This window comes from Pygocentrus nattereri, chromosome 2, assembly GCF_015220715.1.
Source record: "Pygocentrus nattereri isolate fPygNat1 chromosome 2, fPygNat1.pri, whole genome shotgun sequence".
Classification (NCBI taxonomy): Eukaryota; Metazoa; Chordata; class Actinopteri; order Characiformes; family Serrasalmidae; genus Pygocentrus; species Pygocentrus nattereri.
The window spans coordinates 16833005-16859493 of NC_051212.1; the positions used below are offsets into that span (position 1 = coordinate 16833005).

General features: G+C 43.4%; 1 protein-coding gene across 1 annotated transcript in view; it reads right to left on the bottom strand.

Moving 5' to 3' along the window:
• The window catches only part of LOC108414290 (titin-like), a 228185-nt gene that overhangs the window by 29467 nt on the left and 172229 nt on the right, over positions 1 to 26489 (bottom strand). The window contains exon 24 of the mRNA XM_037534976.1: positions 14829 to 15119. Within this exon, the coding sequence (XP_037390873.1) occupies positions 14829 to 15119 (291 nt within the window). The remainder of the gene's footprint in view (positions 1 to 14828; positions 15120 to 26489) is intronic.

Sequence of the window (26489 nt, forward strand, 5' to 3'; positions counted from 1 at the left end):
AAGTCTCCGTTGTGCTCAAGCACAAACGTTGACTGAATACCTCGATACAAGTAAAATTTTAACAGGAGGATTTCCGCTTTTACTCATGTTTGGAACACATCGTACACAGCAATTAAGAAGTTGTGTAATTTGTCCACCCTGCTCCTCACTAACCAGCTCAGAAGAGGTCAGGAACAAAAAAGTATTTGTATTTTTCAGATATGGAAACAATATATTTACTGAATTTGAGAGGCTTAAATGCTTGTAAAAGTTTAGTCAGTCAACAGAAATATGCTTGTATCTGCTTCAGTTGTTGAAGCACAAAATATTACCAACATTTAGATTTTTAAGATGCGTTTGACACCAGGGCTCACATGGTTTGCTTTTTTCTTTACATTACAAAACTGTTGCATGAAAGCAATAGAGCTCTTAAGATTGTGGCTGTTGTGAAAAACATTCTACAGTCAGTGTAGATCTGGGCAAAGCTGTGAGAAAGAAAGGAAATAGCGTACTGTATAAAATATTCATTAATCAAATTTGTATCTGTATGTATGTCTACACATTTATCAATGAAACTGATAGTGAAAAAAATCCTACAATAGACATTGTTCAAAAACACATTACATTAAATAGAGTAATTCTCTTAAAAGAGTAAATACGTAAATACATATTCACTAATTGTTAATTAAGCTTGTTGACTGATTATGTAATTAGTGTTACATCCTAGGTTGTATTCTGTAATGTTACTGGTACTTGTGATGGGTTTAGAACCGCCCCTTTCACTCTGCTGTTTGTTCGACACCGACCTTCTTGACTGATGTTCCAACTGGGAGGCTCTTGTGTTTGGGCTGTGCTTTAGTTGAAAGATGTATCAGCACACTCTCTAACTGTTTACTGTGTCTGTGGTGTTTGGGAAGTGCTTTAATTGAAAAATGTATCAGCACACTCTCTAACTGTTTACTGTGTCTGTGGTGTTTGGGCTGTGCTTTAGTTGAAAGATGTATCAGCACACTCTCTAACTGTTTACTGTGTCTGTGGTGTTTGGGCTGTGCTTTAGTTGAAAGATGTATCAGCACACTCTCTAACTGTTTACTGTGCCTGTGGTGTTTGGGCTGTGCTTTAGTTGAAAGATGTATCAGCACACTCTCTAACTGTTTACTGTGTCTTCTAAGCCACTTCTCCTTCTGGGTCACGTGGGGTGTTGAAGCCTATACCAGATGTCACTGGGTGAAAGGCCTCACAAAAACAAATAGAGATAAATTAACTCATCAATAATTAATCAAGTCTTAACTGTGAGTTCATAGAATAGTCAGTAAAAAATGATGGCTTTACTGAGAGGGATGCAAAATCCAAATGAATCAAAAGATTAATTAATAGATAATTAAAAAGACTAAATCAAGACTGATGGACAAATGTGTGGACTTATGATGCTGAGGTGTTTTTTTCTGTTCCCAGATTGTATTCCCTTAGAAACATAGTCTGGGGGGTGTTTTTTATCTCCTCCCTTTCCCCATGTATTCGGTATTCTGTATTTTTCCTCATTCCTGTCTTCCTGTCCTGTCCCCCCCCACCGTTTGTCATATTGTATGTGCTCAGACGGGTTGATGGCCAATTTCGCTGGTACTTGTGACTAGTGACAATAAAGGTTCATCATCATAACAACTAGTCAGTCATTATGATATTTCTTTATTTGAGTAAAGACCATTAACAGTTTATTATCAGTGTAATAAGTGGAAGTTAGCACACAAATAAAGAGTGAACAAGCTCTGAAATACTAACAACTAAATTATCAGTTTACAGAGCTGTGAATAATTAATTAGTAGCTACTGCATCAGCAATTATTTACAAAAGTAATAATGCTTATAGAAGCCCTTTTCTTCAGAGATCAATTATAAGTGGGTAATGATGGTGCTTAACAACTTCTATGCTCGGATTGAGGCACAGAATGGCACGATGGCGAGGAAAACCACACCCTCTCCAAGTGAACAGGTACTGTGTCTGTCCAATGCTGATGTGCAGAGAACTCTACACTGAGTCAACCCACAAAAAGCACCAGGATCCGACAGCATACCAGGCAGAGTGCTCAGAGAATGTGCCACACAGCTCAGCAGCAAGTCCACCATCATCATCCCTGTGCCAAAGAAGTCTCCAGTGTCCTGCCTCAATGACTATCGTCCCGTTGCACTTACTCCCATCATCATGAAGTGCTTCGAGAGGCTTGTCATGAGGCACATTAAAGACCAGCTTCCTCCTTCACTGGACCCACTGCAATTTGCATATCGCCCCAACCGCTCAACGGACGACGCCATCTCCACCCCACTCCGCCTGGCTCTCTCCCACCTATACAATAAAGACACCTATGTCAGAATGCTGTTCATAGACTTCAGTTCAGCATTCAACACCATCATTCCTCAGTAGCTGACTGGAAAACTGAGCCTGCTGGGCCTGAACCCTCTGTAACTGGATCCTGGATTTCCTATCTGAGAGACCTCAGTTAGTCAGGATAGGAAATAACATCTCCAGTACCACCACACTGAGCACCGATGCCCCTCAGGGCTGTGTGCTCAGTCCACTGCTGTCCACTCTACTGACTCACGACTGTACTGCAAAGTACAGCTCAAACCACAGCATCAAGTTCACTGATAACACGACTGTGGTGGGTCTGATCAGCAAGAACCATGAATCAGCAAACAGAGAGAAGGTGCAGCGGCTAACGGACTGGTGCGGAGCCAACAACCTGTCTCTGAATGTAGATAAAACTAATGGTTGTTGACTTCCGAAGAGTGCAAGGTGACCACCCCTCCACTGAATATCATTGGCTCTGCTGTGGACATCATCAGGAGCACCAGGTTCCTCGGTGTCCACATCACAGAGAACCTCACCTGGTTCCTCAACACCAACTCCATAGCCAAGAAAGCCCAACAGCGCCTCTACTTCCTGCAGAGACAGAAGAACGCTCATTTCCCCCCTACCATCCTCACCATGTTCTACAGGGGGACTCTGGAGAGCATCCTGAGCAGCTGCATCATCGCCTTGTTTGGGAATTGCACCGCCTCAGACAGCAAGACCCTACAGCAGCGTATAGTGAGGACAGATGAGAAGATCATCGGGGTCTCTCTCCCCTCCGTCATGAACATCTACACCACACGCTGTATCCAGAAAGCCACTAGCATTGTGGACGATCGCATCCATCCCTCACATGGACTTTTTTCACTGCTGCCTTCTGGCAGAAGGTACCGGAGCATCCGTGGCACCACTGCCAGACTCTGCAACAGCTTTATTCCTCAAGCAATCAGGTTCTTAAACTCACAAGGATTGAGCTAACCCACATACCCCCTCACACACATACTCCACACACACAACTCTTTTGATGCTCTACTTGCACTATCTGGAACATTGCTGCTACACTGTGTTTTCACTGTTTTACTCAGGTCTTTTTTCTACCTCAGTCACCGCTGTGTTTTTTTTTTTTTTTTTTTTTTTTTTTTATTGATCATTTACAATGTTACAGTAACATACATTCTTTAACCCCTACTTCCCAAGCCATCTACCCCCTCCCTATGCCACCCCCTCTCTCCTATAAATGTACAAGTGAACATGTAGACATTTTGATCAGTAGAAGATTAGTGTAAAAAAAAGCAAGCATTAATAATGATACTGACAGTATTGCTGACTAACAAAAAGATATAAAATACAATGTCAAAAAATAAAGTAAATAAATTTAATTAAATAAATAAAACAATAAATAAATAAGTTATAAAAACAAAACAAACAAAAAAAAAACACCACTGTTCAAATCTATTTAGCATTCTGCTTCTATTCACTTAAATTGGACAACTTTTTAAAGTATGTGACAAAGGGATCCCAGACCAAATCAAACCTGTCTGCCACACCTCTCAAATTAAATTTAATCTTTTCTAAGTTAAGGAAGAACCTAACATCTGTTAACCACAGAGCATGTGAGGGTGTGGTGGAAGCTTTCCACCCAAGAAGAATTCTTCTTTTAGCTAAGAGGAGTGCAAAATTTAGTGCCTCAGACACGCTAGACTTCAGAGAAGACTCCAGTTGTACTCCAAACACTACGAATAATGGGTTGGGGCTAACATTACTTCCAAAAGCTTCGTTTAAAGAACTAAAGACAGCTTTCCAATATTTCTCAAGCTTCAAGCAGGTCCAAAACATGTGCAATAGAGTAGCTGGCTCTTTATCACATCGGGAGCATAAGGGATTTACCCCAGGGTATATACTAGCCAGTCTAGCCTTGCCTAGGTATGCCCTATGAACAAGTCTGAACTGGATTAAATTCAATCAAGGACAAGAAGAGGACGAATGTACCTGTTTTAAAACTTTGTTCCAAAGTTCCTCCTCAATCTCAAACCCAATTTCTTGCTCCCACTTAGGCCTAACTGTTGAGGGGAAATCAATGACATTAGAAAATTATAAAACTGTGATATCAGCCCTTTTGAGTGAACAGGAACTGCAAACAAGCGTTCCCAAGGTAATTCAGGTGGTCGTCCTGGAAACGGGACAAAAAGTGTCTGGGCACAGTGGTGAATTTGAAAGTATCGAAACATATTGGTGTGCAAAAGGTTGAATTTGGAACACAATCCGGAGAAGCTGTGAAAGGTATCATCATCATCATATAGGTCCCTAAAGGTAGTAATTCCCAATCTTTTCCAGGTGCCAAATGTGTGATCTAGTCTAGAGGGAGTAAATAGATGGTTGTTATCTATCGGGCTTAAGGTTGAAGCTGAAAGGAAATTAAACTGTCGGCGGAACTGTATCCAAATCTTAAGCGTGGCTTTAACTAAAAGATTAGAAGAATATCGGGAAGGAGACAACGGGAGGGAAGAGAATATTAGTGCTTTCAGAGATGAAGAGTGGCATGATAGCGATTCCAGTACACACCAGTTAACATCTGATGCATTAACCCAAAAACCAATCTTGTGTATGTTGGCTGCGAAGTAGTAAAATAAAAAGTTTGGTAGGGCTAGACCCCCCTGGTCTTTGGGCCTCTGTAGAGTTAACTTGCCAACTCGAGGAATTTTACCACCCCAAACAAAATTTATAATTGCTTTATCAAGGGTCCTAAAAAAAGATTTAGGTAATACCAGAAGACACTGAAGCAGGAACAGGAATTTGGGAAGAATGTTCATTTTGACACTTTGAATTCTACCAGCAAGTGATAGGGGAAGAGTACTCCACCTCTGAAAGTCCTCCTTCATGGATGACATAAGAGGGGAATAATTAGATTCTTGAATGGAGGCCAATGTATGGGCTATATGAATACCAAGGTACCTAAAACCATTTTGAGCTAATCGGAAGGGAATATTGGTTTGAGATAATTGGACTGTAAGAAAATTAAGAGGAAAGTATTCGCTCTTATCAAAATTTAACTTATATCCCGAAAAGGAGCCAAACTCTTTTAAAATGGCTTGAGTAGCCGGAATTGAAAGTGAGGGGTGACTAATATAAAGCAAGAGGTCGTCTGCATACAATGAAACTTTGTTTTCTATGTTATAGCGTATAATACGCTGTATGTCTGACGATTCTTTAAGGGCAGTAGACAGAGGTTCCAAAGCTAAAACAAACAAAGCCAGGCTTAAAGGGCAACCTTGACGAGTGCCCCGTTGCAAAGAAAAAAGAACAGAATTAGTACAAATTCTAGCTGAAGGGGAAGTCTACAGAAGTTTGACCGATGAAATAAAATTGTTCCCGAAGCCAAACTTGCCTAGGACTGAAAAAAGGTATTCCCTTTCTAAACGGTCAAATGCTTTTTCAGCGTCCAATGAAACAACCGCCTCAGGAACTTTAGAAGAGCTGGAGGAGAGTACAATATTTAAAAGCCTACGGATGTTAGAGAAAATATGACACCCTTTAACAAAACCAGTTTGGTCATCTGAAATAACTGATGGAAGGACTGATTCTAAATGTTTGACCAGTACTTTCGCAAGAATTTTGTGCTCGTTATAAAGCAGTCTGATGGGTCGATAAGAACCGCATAAGGTAGGATCTTTGTCTTTTATCAGTATAAGAGAGATTGTTGCCTGAGTAAGAGTTGGGGGAAGATAACCATTTTCAAGTGATTCCTCAAACATTTCCAGGAGAAGAGGCGATAATTTTTCTTTAAACTTTTTATAAAACTCTATACCAAAGCCATCTGGGCCTGGTGTTTTTCCGCTACTCATAGAGCAGATTGCATCTGTAATCTCCTCTAGTGTAATGGGGTCCTCTAGATTCTGTACAGTGTCAGGGTCTAAACTAGGCCGTTTTATTTTATTCAAAAAAGTGTGTATAGTATCTAGGTTGAGGCAGCATTCACTAGAATAGAGTGTAGTATAGTATCTGACAAAAATGTTAATTTCTTTGGGATGAGTTACTATATTCTCTGATGAATCTCTAATTTGGGGTATTAATCTGGAGGCAGTAAGCCTCCTCAGTTGATGGGCCAATAGTCAATAAACTCATATATCCGACCCCGCAGGTGCCAAATATAAGCCTCCGCTTTCTCTGTAGCGAGGAGATTGAATTCCGCCTGAAGGTCTGTGCGTGATTTCAACAAGTCAGGGGAAGGTTTGTCAGAAATCGTTCTGTCCAATTCAATTAGTGATTTAGAAATGTTCTCCATTCGTACCTGTCTAATTTTGTTTTCATATGATGAGGATGAAATTATTTCTCCCCGAAGTACAGCCTTCAGTGATTCCCATAATGTTGCCTTAGAAATCGATTCTGACCTATTAGTAGCCAAAAAGAAGTCAATGGGGGCTGAGATCTTGGAACAAAAAAATTCCTTTGTAAGAAACTGAGGATTTAAACACCACTGAGGAGGATCTTTATAATATACGCCAAACTTCATGTCAATTTGAAGAGGAGCATGATCAGATATGACTATAGCCAAATAGTCGACAAAGGTAACAGAATCAAGGAGCTCACTGTTAATAAAAAAAATAATCAATACGTGAATAAGATTGATGAACTGGTGAAAAAAAAAGAATGATTTGGTGGAGGGGTGCAATGTGCGCCAGGGGTCCACACAGCTATTATCCTCCATAAAAAGGGACAAATACCGAGCCATCTTAGAAAGTGAAGCCGTTTTTGAGCTAGATCGATCTAAAAATGGATTCATAACGCAATTTAAGTCACCACCGAAGATAAGTTTGTGGGAGTCAAGGTTTGGGAGAATAGATAAAAGCCTTTTCACAAAGTTCTCATCGTCCCAATTCGGGGCATAAACATTTACCAGTAGCACCTGTACTTGGAACAGTTGGCCAGCTACAATGACATATCTTCGCTCCCGATCTGAAATAATTTCACTTGGTATAAACTGATCCCTTTTATTAATTAAAATAGCAACTCCCCTCGCCTTTGTGTTATAATTAGAGTGGAACACTTGATTTATCCAAGATTTACGCAACTTATTGTGTTCCAATTTACTAAGTGGGTCTCCTGGAGGAAAACAATATCTGCACTCAAAGTTTTGAGATGGGAGAAAACTTTAACTGTTTTGGTCTGGGATTGTAAGCCTTTAACATTCCAAGAAATAAATCTTACTGGGTTATGTTGTCGGTCGGCTGTCCTTAACATGTAAATAGAAAGAGGGTAAGACTAAAAAGCAATGCCAGGGACAAGGATAGAAGAAGTGGCAACATAGCAATGTGGCAAAAAAAAAACAACAACAACAAAAAAAAAGAGGACAGAAAAAAAGAACACAAAGAGAGACCCACCCCAATCCCATAAAACATTCCCCGAACTACAATAGACTTCAGACTTCTACTTCCGGTAACGGTACCCTTAGCCGAAATTTACAACAAAATCCCGATCCCAACTACCCACTCCCCAGGACACTGGAGTGAAACAACTGCAAAAGAGAACATTATATAACAGACAAGTTATGAGCCAAAGCAAAGACCCAAATAATGACCCGGTTTAAATGTGCTAAGGCAGAGAATTAACAAGTATAGCTGCTTATATACAACTACACCATAAGTGACTTCATCAGAGATCAACCTTATCAAATTAAGAAGGCTCAAACTTCTTCTTCAAGTGGGTCAATATATTTAAGCAAATTTAAAGCAAGAACACTGCTTCACGGGCCCTAGGTTCGATCTATAAAACTTCTGTGCAGCTTCTGGAGTATCAAAGAACCTGGCCACTCCATTCACCATCACTCGAAGTCTAGCGGGGTAAAGGAGTGTGAAGCGGACTCCTCTCTGAAACAAAGTTGCCTTGACTGGTTGGAACACAGCTCGTCTGCGGGAGAGCTCTGTGCTGTAATCAGGGAAGAACCGCAGGCTATTTCCTTTATACACGAGTTCGTCCATGCTTTTCCTCATCACCCGCTCCTTGTCTTGAAAGCTATGGAAAAGGACAATCATAACCCGGGGTTTTCCACCAGTATTTCCCCCCGCAACGGTCGAACGGCCGAGTCGATGGGCTCTTTCAATAATCGGCTGGCTCTGACACAGACTGGAGCCAAACAGCTCCGTGAGGAGCCCCGTCACAAACCCGATCGGGTCAGTTGATTCCAGCCCCTCTGGAATCCCAACGATTCACAGGTTGCATCGTCTCGAGCGGTTCTCCAAGTCGTCTAGCTTCTCCACTAGTGAAGCGTTTGAGTGCTTGAGCAAACAGCACTCCCGCTCGAGCCGCTCCAGTCGGGTGTCATGGGCAGTCAGTGTTGACTCCAATTCAGAGACATTGTTCATGCGAGAGTCAAATGTCCGCTCCAGTGACTCGAGTCGTTCGCGAATCGGTTGAAGTGATTAATTCAGTATTCTGATAGTTTTCTCCCTTTTTTGGTCTAGCTGTTTGCTAAACGCCGTAAACCATCTTGGAGGGGTGTTGTCGTCGAAATATGAGCCTGCAGTGGGAGCGGGAGATGAGCTATTTTCCAATAAGATCGGACGCTCTCCCGTGCCCGGGCCTTCTCGTGGTGCGAGGCCGGAGGAGGAGCTTTCCGGCAGCGTTGGAACAGTAGCTGCTGCCGGTGTAGCCACGTCATTACGTCGGGAAGTTAGCATAGTAGCGGAGTCAGATGAATTGGGCTTAGAAACAGCCCTGTCTCTCAAATTTCTCGACATGACCAATGTAAAGTGTTTCCGTGGCCCCAAAATGTGCTTTTTAGACACCGAAAAGGCAAAAAAGTCATCTGTTTATTACCAGGATAGCCGTGCTGTGTCTAATGTCTGTTTAATTTATTGTATTTATTGTTTCTTAATTTTTTGTTGGCACACGATGTCTGCATGTTTGCACTTTGTACTTTTTGTTCCTTGTTGCACCGTGTTGTTCCTGGAGGAATGTAATTTCACTCCACTGTGTACTTGTACATAGATGGAATGACAATAAACTCTTGACTTGACTTGACTAAATTTTGAGGAAAAAATGTACTATGCTTAAAATGACATTATAATTTTAAAGTTACTACTAGACAATAAGTTATTAATTATAGTGGTAACAAATTGGTGATGAAATGATGAGATAGTTGTAAAAAGTTTTACTAAACTAAACATTCCGCCATTTATAATTGGATATTAAATAATAAGTTAATTATTGTTAAAGTTATTATTATTAGAAGAAATTGTAGTGGTAAATAGTGGATAATAAGGTAAAGAGTCTGGGTGTCATACTTGATAGTACGCTTTCTTTTTCATCTCATATTAATTCTATCACCCGTTCTGCCTACTTTCACTTGCGTAACATTAACCGACTTCGTCCCTTTCTTACTTCTCATGCTGCTGCTGTCCTTGTCCATAGCCTTATCACATCCAAGTTAGATTACTGCAACTCTCTTCTGTTTGGTCTCCCGAATAAGACTCTCCACAAACTGAAACTTCTCCAGAACTCTGCTGCCCGGGTCATTACTCGTACTCCACCCAGAAAACACATCACCCCGGTTCTGCAACAGCTCCACTGGTTACCCATTGAAGCTAGAATTAATTTTAAAATTTTAACTCTCACATTCAAATCCATTCATAACCTTGCTCCTCCTTACCTGTCTGAACTGTTACACATCTCTACTCCGTCCCGTTCCCTCAGATCCTCATCCTCCACCCATCTTTTTGTTCCTTCTGCCCGTCTTGTTACTATGGGCAACAGAGCCTTTAGTCGCTGTGCCCCTCAGCTTTGGAATTCCCTCCCCCCAGTTATTAGGAATGCAGAATCTCTTCTCTCTTTTAAATCTCTATTGAAAACATACCTGTTTAAGCAAGCATATTCTCTTTAAACTGGTTTGTTGTTTTACCGTGACTCTTTTAGTGTTGTTTTATTTTGACGTATTCAAATGATTGTTGACTCACATGTATTATTATTGTTGCTTTTTCCTGTTTTGTAAGGTGACCTTGGGTTTTTGAAAGGCGCCATGAAATAAAATGTATTATTATTATTATTATTATTATAATAAAATGGAAAAACATGGTAACAAAATCTAATTATCCACACAAACAATAACATAATAACTATTACAATAAAAGTGTGTAATACTAATAACAGCCCTCATTGTAGCCTCCTGTCTAGCATTGTATTTATTTATCTATATATTTATTTTATTATTTCTATTAATAGTCACTAGCTCTTATAGCGTAATATCTGGATAATGAGCATATCGCCCCATTCTTGTATATGTTGTGTATTTATTCTTTCATAATATTAGAGTTTTACTGCAAAAACAGTGAAGACGTTCTGCTGAAATTATGAGGTTCCACTGCTGTGAAAATAATAATGAACTTATTTTTTACCTGTTATTTATTTATATGGTGAAGTGCAGCATGATGAACAGACACAGTTACAGTCTGTAATTACAGTGAAACTCAATGTGTTGAAGCTGTAAAATGCTGATTTCTTTCTTTCTATACTGTTTCTCAGTTACTGCATCTCACATCAGGTGAGAACATCAGAATAATGTGAATAACTGCACTGATATTAGGACTAAATTATTGCATTATAATCACTGCTGCTTGTTCTACTGCTTTTACATACTGGCCCACTTTCAGACAAGTGGAGTTACTCATGAACACATCACATGTTCCTCTTGTGTCACCTGGTAACAAAACACTGTTCCTCTGCTGTGAAGCTGAGATCCGGCAACAGACTCAGAAAGAAAAAAAGACTCACACCACACCCCACACTTCTTTATACAAAACGGCTATCTGAACTGATCTTAACTCATCTTTATTTATTAAGAACTAGACAATTAGCTTGTGATTTTTAGGTTAGCACAACATGATATCATTATTTTATCATTTTAATTCTGACTGGCCCTTCCTGGATCGGGGCCCTGTCGTGGCGGAAGAGCTTGTGTGGTCTAGGGATCTTCAGAGCTAAGTCGCTGGGAGCAATATGCTCCTGGTAGGGTCTCCCAGGGTGAACAGGTCTGGAGTGAAGACCCAGACTAACGCGATCCAAACTTCTCCATGCATATCGTGCACAAAAAATCGTGTACCCTGCCCGGGAAAGGGTCACCGGGACCTACCCCTAGAGCCAGGCCTGGGAGTAGTGTTCCACGGCGAGCACCTGATGGCCAGGCAGCCCACGTAACCCGGCCGGGCTCAGCCCGAAAAGGCAACATGGGGAGGCCATGTGGGCCCACCACCCACAAGGTCCAGCATGGGGGAGTGGTGCAGTGCCGTATTGGCAGTGGGAGATTGCGGGGAGGCCCTAGGTGGCCTAGGCCCCTGCAGCAGAAACTAGCTCTTGGTACATGGAATGTAACCTCACTGGGGGGTAGGAGCCAGAACTTGTGCAGGAGGTTGAGAGGTACCAACTAGATATAGCGGGCTCACCTCCACCCACAGTGTCGGCTCTGGAACCAAACTCCTGGATAGGGGTTGGTCTCTCTCCTACTCAGGGGTTGCACAGGGTGAGAGGCGCCGGATGGGTGTGAGGATACTCACGAGTCCCCGGCTGGTGACCATGCAGTTGGAGTTTGTCCCGGTGGATGAGAGGGTCACCTCAATGCGAATTAAAATCGCAGAGAGGAAAACTTTGCCTGTTGTCTGTGCTTATGCACCAAACAACAGGTCAGAGTATTCGGCCTTCTTGGAGCGAGTGGGCGGGGTTCTGGAAAGGGTCCCACCTACAGACTCCATAGTCCTACTGGGAGACTTCAATGCTCACGTTGGCAATGACTGGGAGACCTGGAAAGGCATTTGGGGAGAACGGCCTGCCCGATCTAAACCCAAATGGTGAATTGTTATTGGACTTCTGTGCCAGGCATGGATTGTCCATAAAGAACACCAAGTTCGAACACAAGGATGTTCATAAGTGTACATGGTACCAGAGCTCCTTGGGTCAAAGGTCAATGATCGACTTTGTTGTCATTTCATCTGACTTGGGACCCTATGTTCTGGACACTAGGGTGAAGAGAGGTGCTGAGCTGTCAACTGATCACAATCTGGTGGTGAGTTGGATCAGATGGCAGGGAAGACTGGTGGTCAGATCTGGTAGGCCCAAGCGAATAGTGAGGGTGTGCTGGGAACGACTGTTGGAGGCCCCTGTTCAGAATGATTTCAACTCCCACCTCCGGGAGAGCTTTTCTCATGTCCCAGAGGAGGTAGGAGACATGGATTCTGATTGGACCCTGTTCAAATCCTCCATTGTGCAAGCTGCCAGGAGTTGCTGTGGCCAAAAGCTTGTGGGTGCCTGTCGGGGTGGTAACCCAAGCACCTCCTGGTGGACACCAGTGGTGAGGGATGCCAGCAAGCTGAAGAAAGAAGTCTTTAGGGACTGGTTGGCCTGAAGGACTCCCGATTCAGAAGATAGGTACCGACAGGCTAAAAAGATGGCAGCTGCAACGGTGGCAGAAGCAAAATCCAGGGCATGGGAGGAGTTTGGTCAGGCCATGGAAAAAGACTTTCGTTCGGCCTCAAAGAGGTTCTGGACAACTGTCCAGCAACTCAGCAGTGGTCGGGGTGGCTGCGCCCAAACTGTATTCAGCAAGGGTGGAGAAACTCTGACTCTGAATGAGGATATTGTCGGTCGGTGGAAAGAGCACTTTGAGGAACTTCTTAATCCGGGAGACGTGCCTCCCTCATGGGAGTCAGGGCCAGAGGCTCCTGGGGTGTCAAGTTCCATTTCCCTGGTGGAGGTCACTGAGGTAGTTGGTAAGCTCCTCAGTGGCAAGGCACCGGGGGTGGATGAGATTCGTCCAGAAATGCTTAAGGCTCTGGATATTGTGGGGCTGTCATAGCTAACATGCCTCTGCAATATGGCATGGACCTCAGGAACAGTACCCTTGGACTGGCAGACCGAGGTGGTTGTCCCTATTTTTAAAAAGGGGGACTGGAGGGTGTGTGCCAATTATTGGGGTATCACACTGCTCAGCCTCCCTGGGAAAGTCTATGCAAAGGTGCTGGAAAAAAGACTCCGACCGATAGTTGAACCTCAGATTGAGGAGGAACAATGTGGATTCCGGCCCGGCCATGGAACAATGGACCAGCTTTCACCCTCTCACAGATTGTTGAGGGGGCATGGGAATTTGCCAACCCAGTCTACATGTGTTTTGTGGACTTGGAGAAGGCTTATGACCGTGTTCCTCGAGATATCTTGTGGGAGGTCCTCCGGGAGTATGGGGTGCCGGGGCTACTACTCTGGGCCATCCAATCTCTGTACTCCTGGAGTGAGAGCTGTGTCCGTATACTCTGCATTAAGTCAGACTCTTTCAGTATTGGCGTTGGACTCCGCCAGGGTTGTGCCCTATCTCCACTCTTGTTTGTGATATTCATGGACAGAGTGTCAGGGCGTAGCCGGGATCAGGAGGGCATTATGTGTGGAGGCCGGAGAGTGGCGTATCTGCTATTTGCAGATGATGTTGTTCTTTTGGCGGAATCACATGGATGGCTCCAGCGGCAGAAGTAATGCGGTCACTGTACCGGACTGTAGTGGTGAAGAGGGAGTTAATCCAAAAGGCGAAGCTCTCTGTTTACCGGTCGATCTACATCCCAAACCTCACCTATGGTATATGAGCTGTGGGTAATGACCGAAAGAACGAGATTGCGAATACAAGTGGCGGAAATGAGCTTTCTCCGTGGGGTGGTGGGCTACATGCTATGTGATAGAGTGAGGAGCTCAGTCATCTGGGAGGAGCTCAGAGTAGAGCCGATAATCCTCCGCATTGAGAGGAGCCAGCTCAGGTGGTTTGGGCATCTGATCTGGATGCCCCCTGGACGCCTCCCAGTGGGGGCGTTCCAGGCACGGCCTACCGGGACAAGACCCTGGGGTCGTCCTAGGACCCGCTGGAGGGATTATGTCTCCAAGTTGGCCTGGGAGTGGCTTGGGGTCCACGGGAATGAGCTGGAGGAAGTTGCGGGGGACAGGGTCATCTGGGATTCTCTGCTCTCCCCACTGCTACTGCGACCCTATCTGGACTAGCGGTCAACGATGATGAATGGATGGATGGATGGAATTCTGACTGGTTACAGTTATTAACTTTTATTTAATAATAACTAGAGAACTAGTGTATCATTTTTATGTTAGTACAATTTGATGCCATAATGCCAACACATCATTACCCAGTCATTTCTGATCTGTAAATTATGACCCAATTTATTAATAAATTAAGAATTAGTACTTATAGACAGTGTAGTGCAATATTACTAACTAGTTTATGATCTTTAATGGAACATTTTAGAAAATGTTTTGTCACTGATTTCAGATATAAATTATAGATGGTAATTTAATGTGGAATCTTTATTTTCATTTCCTTTTTTTCTGTCTCCACAACCCAGAAGGATAAGCGATTTAGATTAGGTGTGTGTTTGTGTGTGTGTGTGTTTGTGCATGTGTGTGTGTGTGTGTACACGTTCCTATGAATAAATAATAAATAAATAAATAAATGAATAAACTATAAATCTTACCTGTCACTGTGAGAATAACAGTGTTGCTGTCTTGTGATGATGTGGGTCTGTAATCTCTCTCTCCTCTACACCAGTACTGATCCTGATCTGCTGCTAATCCGATGGTGATGATGTTTGTATGAGACTGATAGACTGCAGTTCTACTGCTGCCTTTATACCACTTATATCTCCAGTTATACCACTGATATCTCCAGTCACTGTAAGAGTCTATCTCACACTTCAGAGTCACTGACTCTCCAGTGAACGCAGGACTCCATCTGGGTTCTACAGTCAGTGTAGCTGTGGGTAAAGCTGTGAGAACAGATAAAAGGACAGTAAAAGATTTTTCAAAATTGCAGTCTGGAATTAAACATTTCTGACGTCCCAGAAACCATTTAATTTCTAAAATAAATGCTGAAAATGGATAATCTATGAAAACCATATTGACTAATGCAATGATGACTATTGCAGTATTCAGAGTATTTAGAGTCAGTTTCATTAATGCATGTTTCCAGTCTGGTCCTGGGGGCCCACTGCTCTGCACACTGTATGTTCTCCTGCTCACATGATCTTCAACTCAGTAAGGGCTTGTTCTTTAGCTGACTGGATGGATCAGTTGGTGTACGCATAGCATGAAAATGTGCAGAAAAGGAGGTCTCCAAGAATTAATGACCACTAAAGAGTTGATCTCATTCACCTGATACAGTCAGTGTAACAGCATCACTGGTGTGTGAGTAGCTGTGAAACAAAAAAAATCCTCAGAATAAAAATTCTAATGAAAAGTTTTTTTTGTTCTTGTTAAATAGCAGCATACAGAACACCTCCACTCTTTTCCTGTGAATAGCACTACAGTTAATCATAATAATAACAAGTGTGGAACACAGCATTTGCTTAGATAAACTTGTTCATGTGTTACTAATAATAAATAGTAATTACCAGTAATACTAGTAGTTGGTTGACCCTAAACCTTTACTATCAAAATCTTCCAATTTTTCAGTTAGTATTGATGGCCTGCTCATTAAGTCTGCACCTGTTGTTAAAAATATTGGTGTTTTACTCAACCAATCACTTAATTTTGATCTGCATATCAGGTTCCTCACTAAGACTGCATTCTTTCATTGCTCGTCTTCGACCGTTCCTGACCGAAAAAGATGCAAAAACTTTGTTCCTTGCCTTCATTATGTCCCTTATTGACAACTGTAACTCCCTCTTCATTGGTCTCCCTGTAAAGTCTATCCTAAAGCTATTGTACATTCAGAACACTGCAGCTAGAGTGCTCACCCATACTAAGCATTCAGCTCATATCACCACCTGTTCTTTCTCAGCTACACTGGCTACCGGTCCTGTCCCATATAACATTTAAAATTTTACTACTCACTTTCAAAGCCTTGCATAACCTTGCCCTATAGGCTGGTGTTATCAGGGGAGGAGCTTCAGTATGGAGTGAGATGACCGTCTTTAATGTGAGTGCGCAAAGGCAAGGTTAAGTGGAGTAAGTCAGAAAACTGAGCAAGCAGAATCAATTAAACAGCGACACCTAGAGCAGAGAAACAAGAACTGTGCTCTTCAGAAGCAGCACACCGGGAGTTGAGTGTCCTCACTAATCGCAGCACACCAGGAGTTTAGTGTGCTCACTAATCGCAGCACACAGGGAGTTGAGTGTCCTCACTAATCGCAGCACACCAGGAGTTTAGTGTGCTCACTAATCGCAGCACACAGGGAGATGAGTGTCCTCACTAATCGCAGCACACAGGGAGTTGAGTGTGCTCACTAATCGCAGCACACAGGGAGTTGAGTGTGCTCACTAATCGCAGCACACCAGGAGTTGAGTGTGCTCACTAATTGCAGCACACCGGGAGTTTAGTGTGCTCACTAATCGCAGCACACAGGGAGTTGAGTGTGCTCACTAATCGCAGCACACCAGGAGTTGAGTGTGCTCTCTAATCGCAGCACACCGGGAGTTTAATGTGCTCGCTAATCGCAGCACACCGGGAGTTTAGTGTGCTCTCTAATCACAGCACACCGGGAGTTTAGTGTGTTCTCTAATCACAGCACACCGGGAGTTTAGTGTGCTCACTAATCGCAGCACACCAGGAATTGAGTGTCCTCACTAATCGCAGCACACCAGGAGATTAGTGTGCTCTCTAATCGCAGCACACCAGGAGTTTAGTGTGCTCACTAATTGCAGCACACCAGGAGTTTAGTGTGCTCTCTAATCACAGCACACCGGGAGTTTAGTGTGCTTTCTAATCTCAGTACACCGGGAGTTTAGTGTGCTCACTAATCGCAGCACACTGGGAGTTTAGTGCGCTTGCTAATTGCAGCACACTGGGAGTTTAGTGTGCTCACTAATCGCAGCACACTGGGAGTTTAGTGTGCTTGCTAATTGCAGCACACCGGGAGTTTAGTGTGCTCACTAATCGCAGCACACTGGGAGTTTAGTGTGCTTGCTAATTGCAGCACACCAGGAGTTTAGTGTGCTGCTAATTGCAGCACACTGGGAGTTTAGTGTGCTCACTAATCGCAGCACACCGGGAGTTTAGTGTGCTTGCTAATTGCAGCACACCAGGAGTTTAGTGTGCTGCTAATTGCAGCACACTGGGAGTTTAGTGTGCTCACTAATCGCAGCACACCGGGAGTTTAGTGTGCTTGCTAATTGCAGCACACTGGGAGTTTAGTTTAGGAGGAGGAGGTGGAGCAGGACATAGAGGAGGAAGAATAAGGGATAGAGGAGGAAGAACAAGGACGCTTGCATATATGTGTGTGTTTGTGTGCGTATATATATATACACATACATACATACATACATACATACACACACACACACAAAAAACCTATATGAGGCAACCATTACTTACATTGTGTGTGAAATGCTGTTATTAAATTATACTCAGAAGATTTCAAAAACAACCACTGTAGTCAGCTCCCATTTTCATTTCTACACTTGTATTTATTTTCATTTAGCTCTGTACTACATTTGATCAGTCATATGTGTTGAGTTTTCATGTTCTCCCCATGTCTGCGAGGGCTTTTTGTTATGGACCAAAATCATGGCGTGTGTATGAGACCCTCGAGACTGGCATCAAAGAACGCCTGTGACCCAGGTAATTACTGGAAAGATGTCTGGCTATATGTGATACATACAGTATAAACCTAACAGTGAATTAGCTTAAATGAATTCATAAAATGGGTTTGTGAACTGCAGTGTTGTAACTGGTTCAACTCCTTCAAACATCTTTGAGGTTTTGGACCACTAGTCTGTGGTTCCTCACTTTTCTCGACAGGGAAATCTGAGCCCTTACATGGATCTCCCTATCTGTAGCAGTGGACACTGAGAAGGATATCATTTAACACATTAAATAATGTTAGACACCGTTTATTTACTTCTTAAACAGACACATACCTGAAGATCTCTAAATCTGAGGAATGCTGAAACTACCTAACATTACTCATCCTGTCTGAGACATTAAGTAAGGTTAAGTAACTACAACACTGGAAACCAGCTAATGATTTACCTTCCTAAGTAAAAATAAACTGCTCAAAAAGAATTCATATCCCTTATCGAGTTTTGCACATTTGGTGCTCGATAGCTCTTCCACAGTTCTGACCACATCGTGCTGCCTAAAGCACAGAGTTCAGCCAAAGGTGATGAATAATGAAATGCAGCCATATTCATAGCGGAGCAGAAACCAGAAATAAGTTTACACATAACCTCCCCGGAACTTGACCCCTCCTCCGTGTGAAAACACCTATTAAAGCAGGAAATATGTCAGCAGCCAATGAACTGAACTGTCCATGCCAAACATTCACTGTCTGACTCCCTGAATTTATTGCCACTGTTCTTTTTCCAGTTTGAACCTTGAATTATCTGAATTATACACATATTCAACAACTGCTTTTCAGCCTTAGTTTATTGAAGAAATAACTGATTAAAAGTATGGACTAATTTATTAGGGATTGCAGCTTAAAATGCCTGGTCATCTATTTTAACAAAGACCAAAGTCTTTTTTCAAGCAATATTTGGTATTTTGTTTTTTATAATACAAATTACATGTATAGTGTATCAAGATATTAGGTGTAACTAGATATTCAGGATACCTCACCTTGGATCACCACCTTACCGTGGTGGAGAGGTTTACATGCCTACATGATCCTAGGAGCTATGTTGTCAGGGGCGAAAGCTCCTGGTAGGGTCTCCCAAGGCAAACAGGTCTTAGGTGATGGGCCAGACAAAGGGTGATCCAAAAACCCCATATGATGAAAAAGACCAGGACCCAGTTTCCCTCGCCCAGATTAGGGTTATCAGGGCCTCACCCTGGAGACAGGCCTGGGGGAGGGCCTCCTCGGCGAGCGCTTGGTGGCCAGGCCTTTACCCATGGGTCCTGGCCGGGCTCAGCCCGAAAGAGCTACATGGGATCATTCTCCCATGGACCCACCACCCGTGGGAGAGGTGCTTATAGGGGTCTGGTATGGATCGGGTGACGGCCGAAGGCAGGGGCCTTGGTGTTCCGATCCTTGGCTACTGAAACTGGCTCTCGGAACATGGAACGTGACCTCTCTGGCAGGGAAGGAGCCCAAGCTAGTGTATGAGGCTGAGAGATACCAACTACATATAGTTGGGCTCACCTCAACACATGGCAGGAGCTCTGGAACAGACTCTCGAGAGGGGTTGGACTTTATTCCACTCTGGAGTTGTCCAGGGTGAGAGGTGTCAGGCAGGAGTGGGTTTACTCATAGCTCCTCGGCTCAGCGCCTGTACGTTGGGGTTTTCTCCGGTGGACGAGAGGGTTATTTCCCTGCACCTTTGGGTCGGGGAACGGGCTCTGACTGTTGTCTGTGCTTATGCACCAAATGGCAGTTCAGAGTACCTGGCCTTCTTGGAGATCCTGGAAGGCGTACTTTAAAGTGCCCCCTGTGGGGACTCCATTGTCTTGCTGGGTGACTTCAACACTCATGTGGACAATGACAGTGAGACCTGGAAGGGCATGATTGGGAGGAACGGCCTTCCCACTCTGAACCCGAGGGGTGTTTTGTTATTGGAGTTCTGTGCTCGCCACAGTCTATTCATAACAAACACCATGTTCAAACACAAAGGTGTGCATAAGTACACATGGCATCAGGACACCTTAGGCTGCAGTTCGTTGATCAACTTCGTAGTTGTGTCATCGGATTTGCAACCATGTGTTTTGGACACCCAAGTGAAGAGAGGGGTGGAGCTGTCAACCAATCACCACTTAGTGGTCAGTTGGATCAGATGGCAGGTGAAAATACCAGACCTAAACGAGTTGTGAGGGTTTGTTGGTAACGTCTGGCAGAGGAACCTACCAGAAAGATCTTCAACTCCCACATCCGACAAAGCTTCGACTGCATACCGAGGGAGGCCGATGACATCGAGTCTGAGTGGGCCCTGTTCCGTGCCTCCATTGTCAATGCAGAGGATCTGAGCTGTGGCCGCAAGGTCGTAGGAAGCCGTCAAGTTGAAGACAGAGTCCTATCGAGCCTGGTTGGCTTGTGGGACTCTGGAGGCAAAAGATGGGTATCAAAGGGCCAAGCGGGTCGCAGCTTTGGCGGTTGCTGAGGCAAAAACTCGGGTGTGGGATGAGTTTGGTGAGGCCATGGAGAAAGACTATTGACAGGCACCGAGAAGGTTCTTGCAAACCGTCAGGCGCCTCAGGAGAGGAAACAGTGTTGGTTCCCGGCCAACACTGTATACAGTGGGGCTGGGGGGTTGCTGACTTCGCCTGGGGATGTCATTGGATGGTGGAAGGAATACTTCAAGGATCTTCTCAATCCCACCAACAATCCTTCCCCAGAGGAGGCAGAGCTTGGAGATCTGAGCGAGGGTCCTCCATCACTCGGGCTGAGGTAGCCAAGGTGTTGGAAAACTTCTTGGTGGCAGAGCACCAGGGGTGGATGAGATCCGCCCGGAATTCCTGAGGGCTCTGCATGTTGTAGGGCTGTCTTTGCTGACATGCCTCTGCAACATCACGTGGACATCTGGGGTGGTCCCCCTGGAATGGCATACCGGGGTGGTGGTCCCGCTTTTTAAGAAAGGGGACCAGAGTGTGTGTTCCAACTACTGAGGGATCACACTTCTCAGCCTACCTGGTAAGGTCTATGCAGGGGTACTGGAGAAGAGAGTTCGACCGAGAGTTGAATTTCAGCTATAAGAGGAACAATGCGGGTTTCGCCCAGGTCGTGGAACACTGGACCAAATTTTTATCCTCACCAAGGTCCTGGAGGCTGCCTGGGAGTTCGCCCAACCAGTCTACATGTGTGTTCCAGGAGTACGGGATGAGGGGCTCATTGTTACGGGCCATTCAGTCCCTGTACACACGGAGCAGGAGCTTGGTTCGTATAGCCGGCAGTAAATCGGATTTGTTTCCAGCCAGGGCTGTCCGTTGCGACCGATTCTGTTCGCAACTTTTATGGACAGAATTTCTCGGAACAGCCAAGCGACGGAGGGTGTCCAGTATGGTGGCCTCAGGATTTCACGTCTGCGATTTTCGGATGATGTGGTCCTGTTGGTGTCGTCAGGCCAGGACCTCCAGCTCTCTCTGGACCGGTTTGCAGCCGAGAGTGAAGTGGCTGGGATGAAAATCAGCACCTCTAAATCTGAGACCATGGTCCTCAATCGGAAAAGGGTGGAATGCTCTGTCCAGGTCGGGAGTGAATTCTTAACACAAGTGGAGAAGTTTAAATATCTTGGGATTTTGTTCACGAGTGAAGGAAGGATGGAGCGAGAGGTTGACGGGCGGATTGGTACAGCATCTGCAGTAATGCAGACCCTATACCGGTCCATCATGGTGAAGAGGTGAGCTGTCAATTTACCGGTCAATCTACGTTCCGACTCTCACCTATGGTCACGAGTTATGGTTAGTGACTAAAAGAACGAGATCGCAGATACAAGCGGCCGAAATTCTCCACAGGGTCGCCGGGCTCTCCCTTAGAGATAATGTGAGAAGATCAGCGATGCAGGAGAGGCTTGGAGTAGAGCTGCTCCTCCACATTGAGAGAAGCCAGTTGAGGTGGTTCGGGCATCGGGCATCCTGTGGACACCTCCCTAGGAGACATGTCCGATGGAGAGGAGACCCCGGGGAAGACCCAGGACACGTTGGAGGAATTATATCTCTCTCTTATATGTCTTGGGAACGCCTCGGCATCCCTCCGGAAGAGCTGGAGGAGGTGGCGGGGAAGAGGGAGGCCTGGGCCACTTTGCTTAGGTTGCTGGCCCCGTGACCCGGATAACCGGTTGAGGACAGATGGATGGATAAATATTCAGGATATCTCAAGATATCAGTGAAAATTACACCATGTGTTATTTATGAATTAGGGGTACAGTTGCTGCATGTCATGTAACTGGAGAGAATAATCATTTACCAAAATATCGCCATGTCGGAACAAAACCTCCTATCTCCAAAATGAGAACTTAGCAGGAGAAGAAAAAAACATACTTTACGTATAATGTAAGTCAATGGAAACAATGGAAAGTAATTTTGGGCCGTTTCCTTTGGTCCATTCATCATCACATATAATGTGATGGGTAACAATTATGTCAAAAACTGAAAAATTACAAAAATAGCGATACAAGGTTTTGTCCCAACAGCAGCGATATGCACTTTCACTAAATCTGTGCAATAACAGTGAAAGCAATATTTTTTATTTTTACTTTATTTATAATATTATTTTATGAGGGTGGTGCTGTAGAAACTAAAGTCTAACTGCCATGATCAGATATCACCAAGACGAGTCTTTGATTGATTGATTTGATTAGACTCTGATCACTGCAGGTAGAATACATAGTGCTGATGCTGAAATAGCATCTCAAAGTTCATCCTTGAAAGAAAACTGATGCCTAGAGCCATAAATATGTAGCTTAATGAAGCTCTGTGGGTTTTCAGAGGGACTTACAGCCAGTACGTTATGAAATCGTTATCTGAGTTCCAGTGAAATTTGACATGCTACTTCAAAATCAGCAGTGTGCATTCTACCTGCAGTTGATTCAGAATGTAAATCTAAAAACGGATAATTTTATGATTATTTTTGGCAATTCCATCAGTGAATTAACTTTATTCCTAATAGTATTGGTACAAAATGAACAGCAACTACCATCTGATTTTGACTGAATTTGAGCTGATGATGATGAAGAGCTAAGTTACTGTTTTGTTTTTCACAAGCCTTGAAACGATAGACTTCTGCTTGTCCACTTTTCTGACATGTCAGTGATTTTGTGTTTGTATTGATGTTCAGGTCAGTCATTGGTGATGTGGAGAAGGACGTGTGAGTGAACAAGGGGATTTACACAATTTGAAGAGATTTTAATGAGGATGATACTGAGCTTTGGGACAGTGTCATTGTGATAGAGGTCAACAACCTAGGAAATGCATTCATCATGGTATTTGGGCTCCTTATGCTTATGTTTTCAGCTTTCTGACAACTTGATATACACATTCAAGTTTGTCCAGATGATCTTGATGAATTTGGATGGACAAGCTAAACAGAAATATTCAAGATTAAGATGTTCTTATGTGTTTTATCTTTGGATGGTCTGGCGTTACACTTCAGGTTAAATGTTTACCAAATAAACTGTACTGAGTCTTTATGCTCATGGTGGGTTTTGAAACTGTAGTTGGGTTTATGCCGATATTTGAAACTTTTTTTTATAGGAGTTGGCTTTGCACTATAAATTCTTGACTACGCTTAGGGTGGGATGTTAGTGTTAAGATATTAAACCCCTCAACATGATTGAGGCAGGACAGCGCCCACCATATTTATATTGCCTAATTTCCCTGTATCATGTGGGGCTGAGGGTTTGTTTCTATGCTCATTGTCCATTTTATCAGCTCCACTTACTATGAGTAAGTCACTACGAGTGGATCAGACACAACAGTGCTGCTGGAGTTTTTAAGCACTGTGTCCACTCACTGTCCACTCTATTAGACACTTCCATCTTGTAAAGCCACCTTGCAGATGTAAAACCAAAGACAATCGCTCTGCTGATGCACAGTCTGTGTTGGTCATCCTACACAGATTTGGGAGCATGAAATTATCCAATATCTCTTGGTGCTGAAGCATTAAGAGTTCCTTTCACTGGAACAAAGAGACTTAGCCCAACTCCTGACAAAAAACCCCACACCATAATCTCCCCTCTACCAAACTTTACACTTGGCACAATGCAGTCAGACAAGTACCGTTCTCCTCACAATTGTCAAATCCAGACTCATCTATCGGACTGCCAAACGGAGAAGCATGGTTGGTCACTCCAGAGAACACGTCTCCGCTGCTCTGCTGCCAGTGCTGCCACTGCATTTCATGCTTTGCTTTGCTTGGTGATGTAAGGCTTGGATGCAGATGCTCAACCATGGAAACCCATAACATGAAGCTCTCTCTGCTGTTCTTCAGCTAATCTGAAGGTCTATCTATCTATCTATCTATCTATCTATCTATCTATCTATCTATCTATAGATGGATATATTGCCGCTGATGTATTTCCTGGTGAAATTTCAGAATCAAGCAAGAAGTGAAATGCCACATGAAATCAGTTAAACTAGCGCAGAGATGCAATAAGCAAGCACACTAAATTCCCGTGTGCTGCATCTGAAGTGCACAGTTCTTATTTCTCTGCTCTTAGTGTAGATGTTTGTGCTTGTTTTTTGTTTTGGAGAACTCCATGTGCTGATGTTCATGTGTACGGTTGTCATTTAGGATGCTTAAAAAATTTATTAGAAATGAAAAAGTCACTGTAATCACAGAAGCTCATTAGCCGATCTCTTGCTTGTTTCCAGGGCCATTTTGCCAGCAGTATTTTCCTCCTTCACTTTTCTTCCTTTGCATTCCACTCTCCCAGAAACAGTAGTAGGTCTTGCAAGTCTTGTCAATTTTAGCCTGAGTTTGATCATATAACATTTCAATTTCTTGACTAATTGCATCCATTACTTGGGCATAAACCTGGATTACTGTCATTTTGAATGGATGTGCATGAAATCAGACTGACATCAGCTGATCATTCATAGCATTATAACCAGTAACAGTATTTCTGAAATCCCTGTTGACAATGAAAGCCACTTCCACTTTTCTCGAGGGGACACAAAAAATGATGCAAAGAAATCATCGTATTTACAACCCCAATTCCAATGAAGCTGGGATGTTGTGTAAAACATAAATAAAAACAGAATACTATGATTTGCAAATCCTTTTCAACCTATATTCAATTGAATACACTACAAAGAAAAGATATTTAATGTTCAAACATATAAACTTTATTGTTTTTTGCAAATATTCACTCATTTTGAATTTGATGCCTGCAACACGTTCCAAGGAAGTTGGGACAGGGGCACGTTTACCACTGTGTTACATCACCTTTGCTTGTGTTTGCGAACTGAGGACAATAATTGTTGAAGCTTTGTCGGTGGAATTCTTTCTCATTCTTGCTTGATGTACAACTTCAGTTGCTCAACAGTCTGGGGTCTCCGTTGTCGTATTTTGTGCTTCATAATGCGCCACACATTTTCAATGGGAGACAGGTCTGGACTGCAGGCAGGCCAGTCTAGTACCCGCACTCTTTTACTACGAAGCCACGCTGTTGTAACATGTGCAGAATATGGCTTGGCATTGTCTTGCTGAAATAAGCAGGGACGTCCCTGAAAAAGACGTTGCTTGGATGGCAGCATATGTTGCTCCAAAACCTGTATGTACCTTTCAGCATTAATGGTGCCTTCACAGATGTGTCAGTTACCCATGCCATGGGCACTAACACACCCCCATATCATCAGAGATGCTGGCTTTTGAACTCTGAGCTGATAACAATCCGGACAGTCCTTTTCCTCTTTGGCCCGGAGGACACGACATCCATGATTTCCAAAAACAATTTGAAATGTGGACTCGTCAGACCACAGGACACTTTTCCACTTTGCGTCAGTCCATCTCAGATGAGCTCGGGCCCAGAGAAGCCGGCGGCGTTTCTGGGTGTTGTTGATACATGGCTTTCACTTTGCAAGGCAGTTTAACTTGCACTTGTAGATGGAGCGACGAACTGTGTTCACTGACAATGGTTTTCTGAAATGTTCCTGAGCCCATGTGGTAATATCCATTACAGAATGATGTTGGTTTTTAATGCAGTGCTGCCTGAAGCATCGAAGGTCACGGGAATTCAATGTTGGTTTTCTGCCTTGTGGCTTACTTGCAGAGATTTCTCCAGATTCTCTGACTCTTTTGATGATATTATGGACTGTTGATGATGAAATCCCTAAATTCCTTGCAATTGTACGTTGAGAAACATTGTTCTCAACAATGTTGTTCACAAAGTGGTGAACCTCGCCCCATCCTTGCTTGTGAACGACTGAGCCTTTCAGGGATGCTCTCTTTATACTCAATCATGACACTCACCTGTTTCCAATTAACCTGTTCACCTGTGGAATGTTCCAAACAGGTGTTTTTTGAGCATTCCTCAACTTTCCCAGTCTTTTGTTGCCCCTGTCCCAACTTCTTTGGAACGTGTTACAGGCATCAAATTCAAAATGAGTGAATATTTGCAAAAAACAATAAGGTTTATCCATTTGAACATTATATATCTTGTCTTTATAGTGTATTCAATTGAATATAGATTAAAAAGGATTTGCAAATCATCGCATTCTATTTTTAGTTATGTTTTACACAACGTCCCAACTTCATTGGAATTGGGGT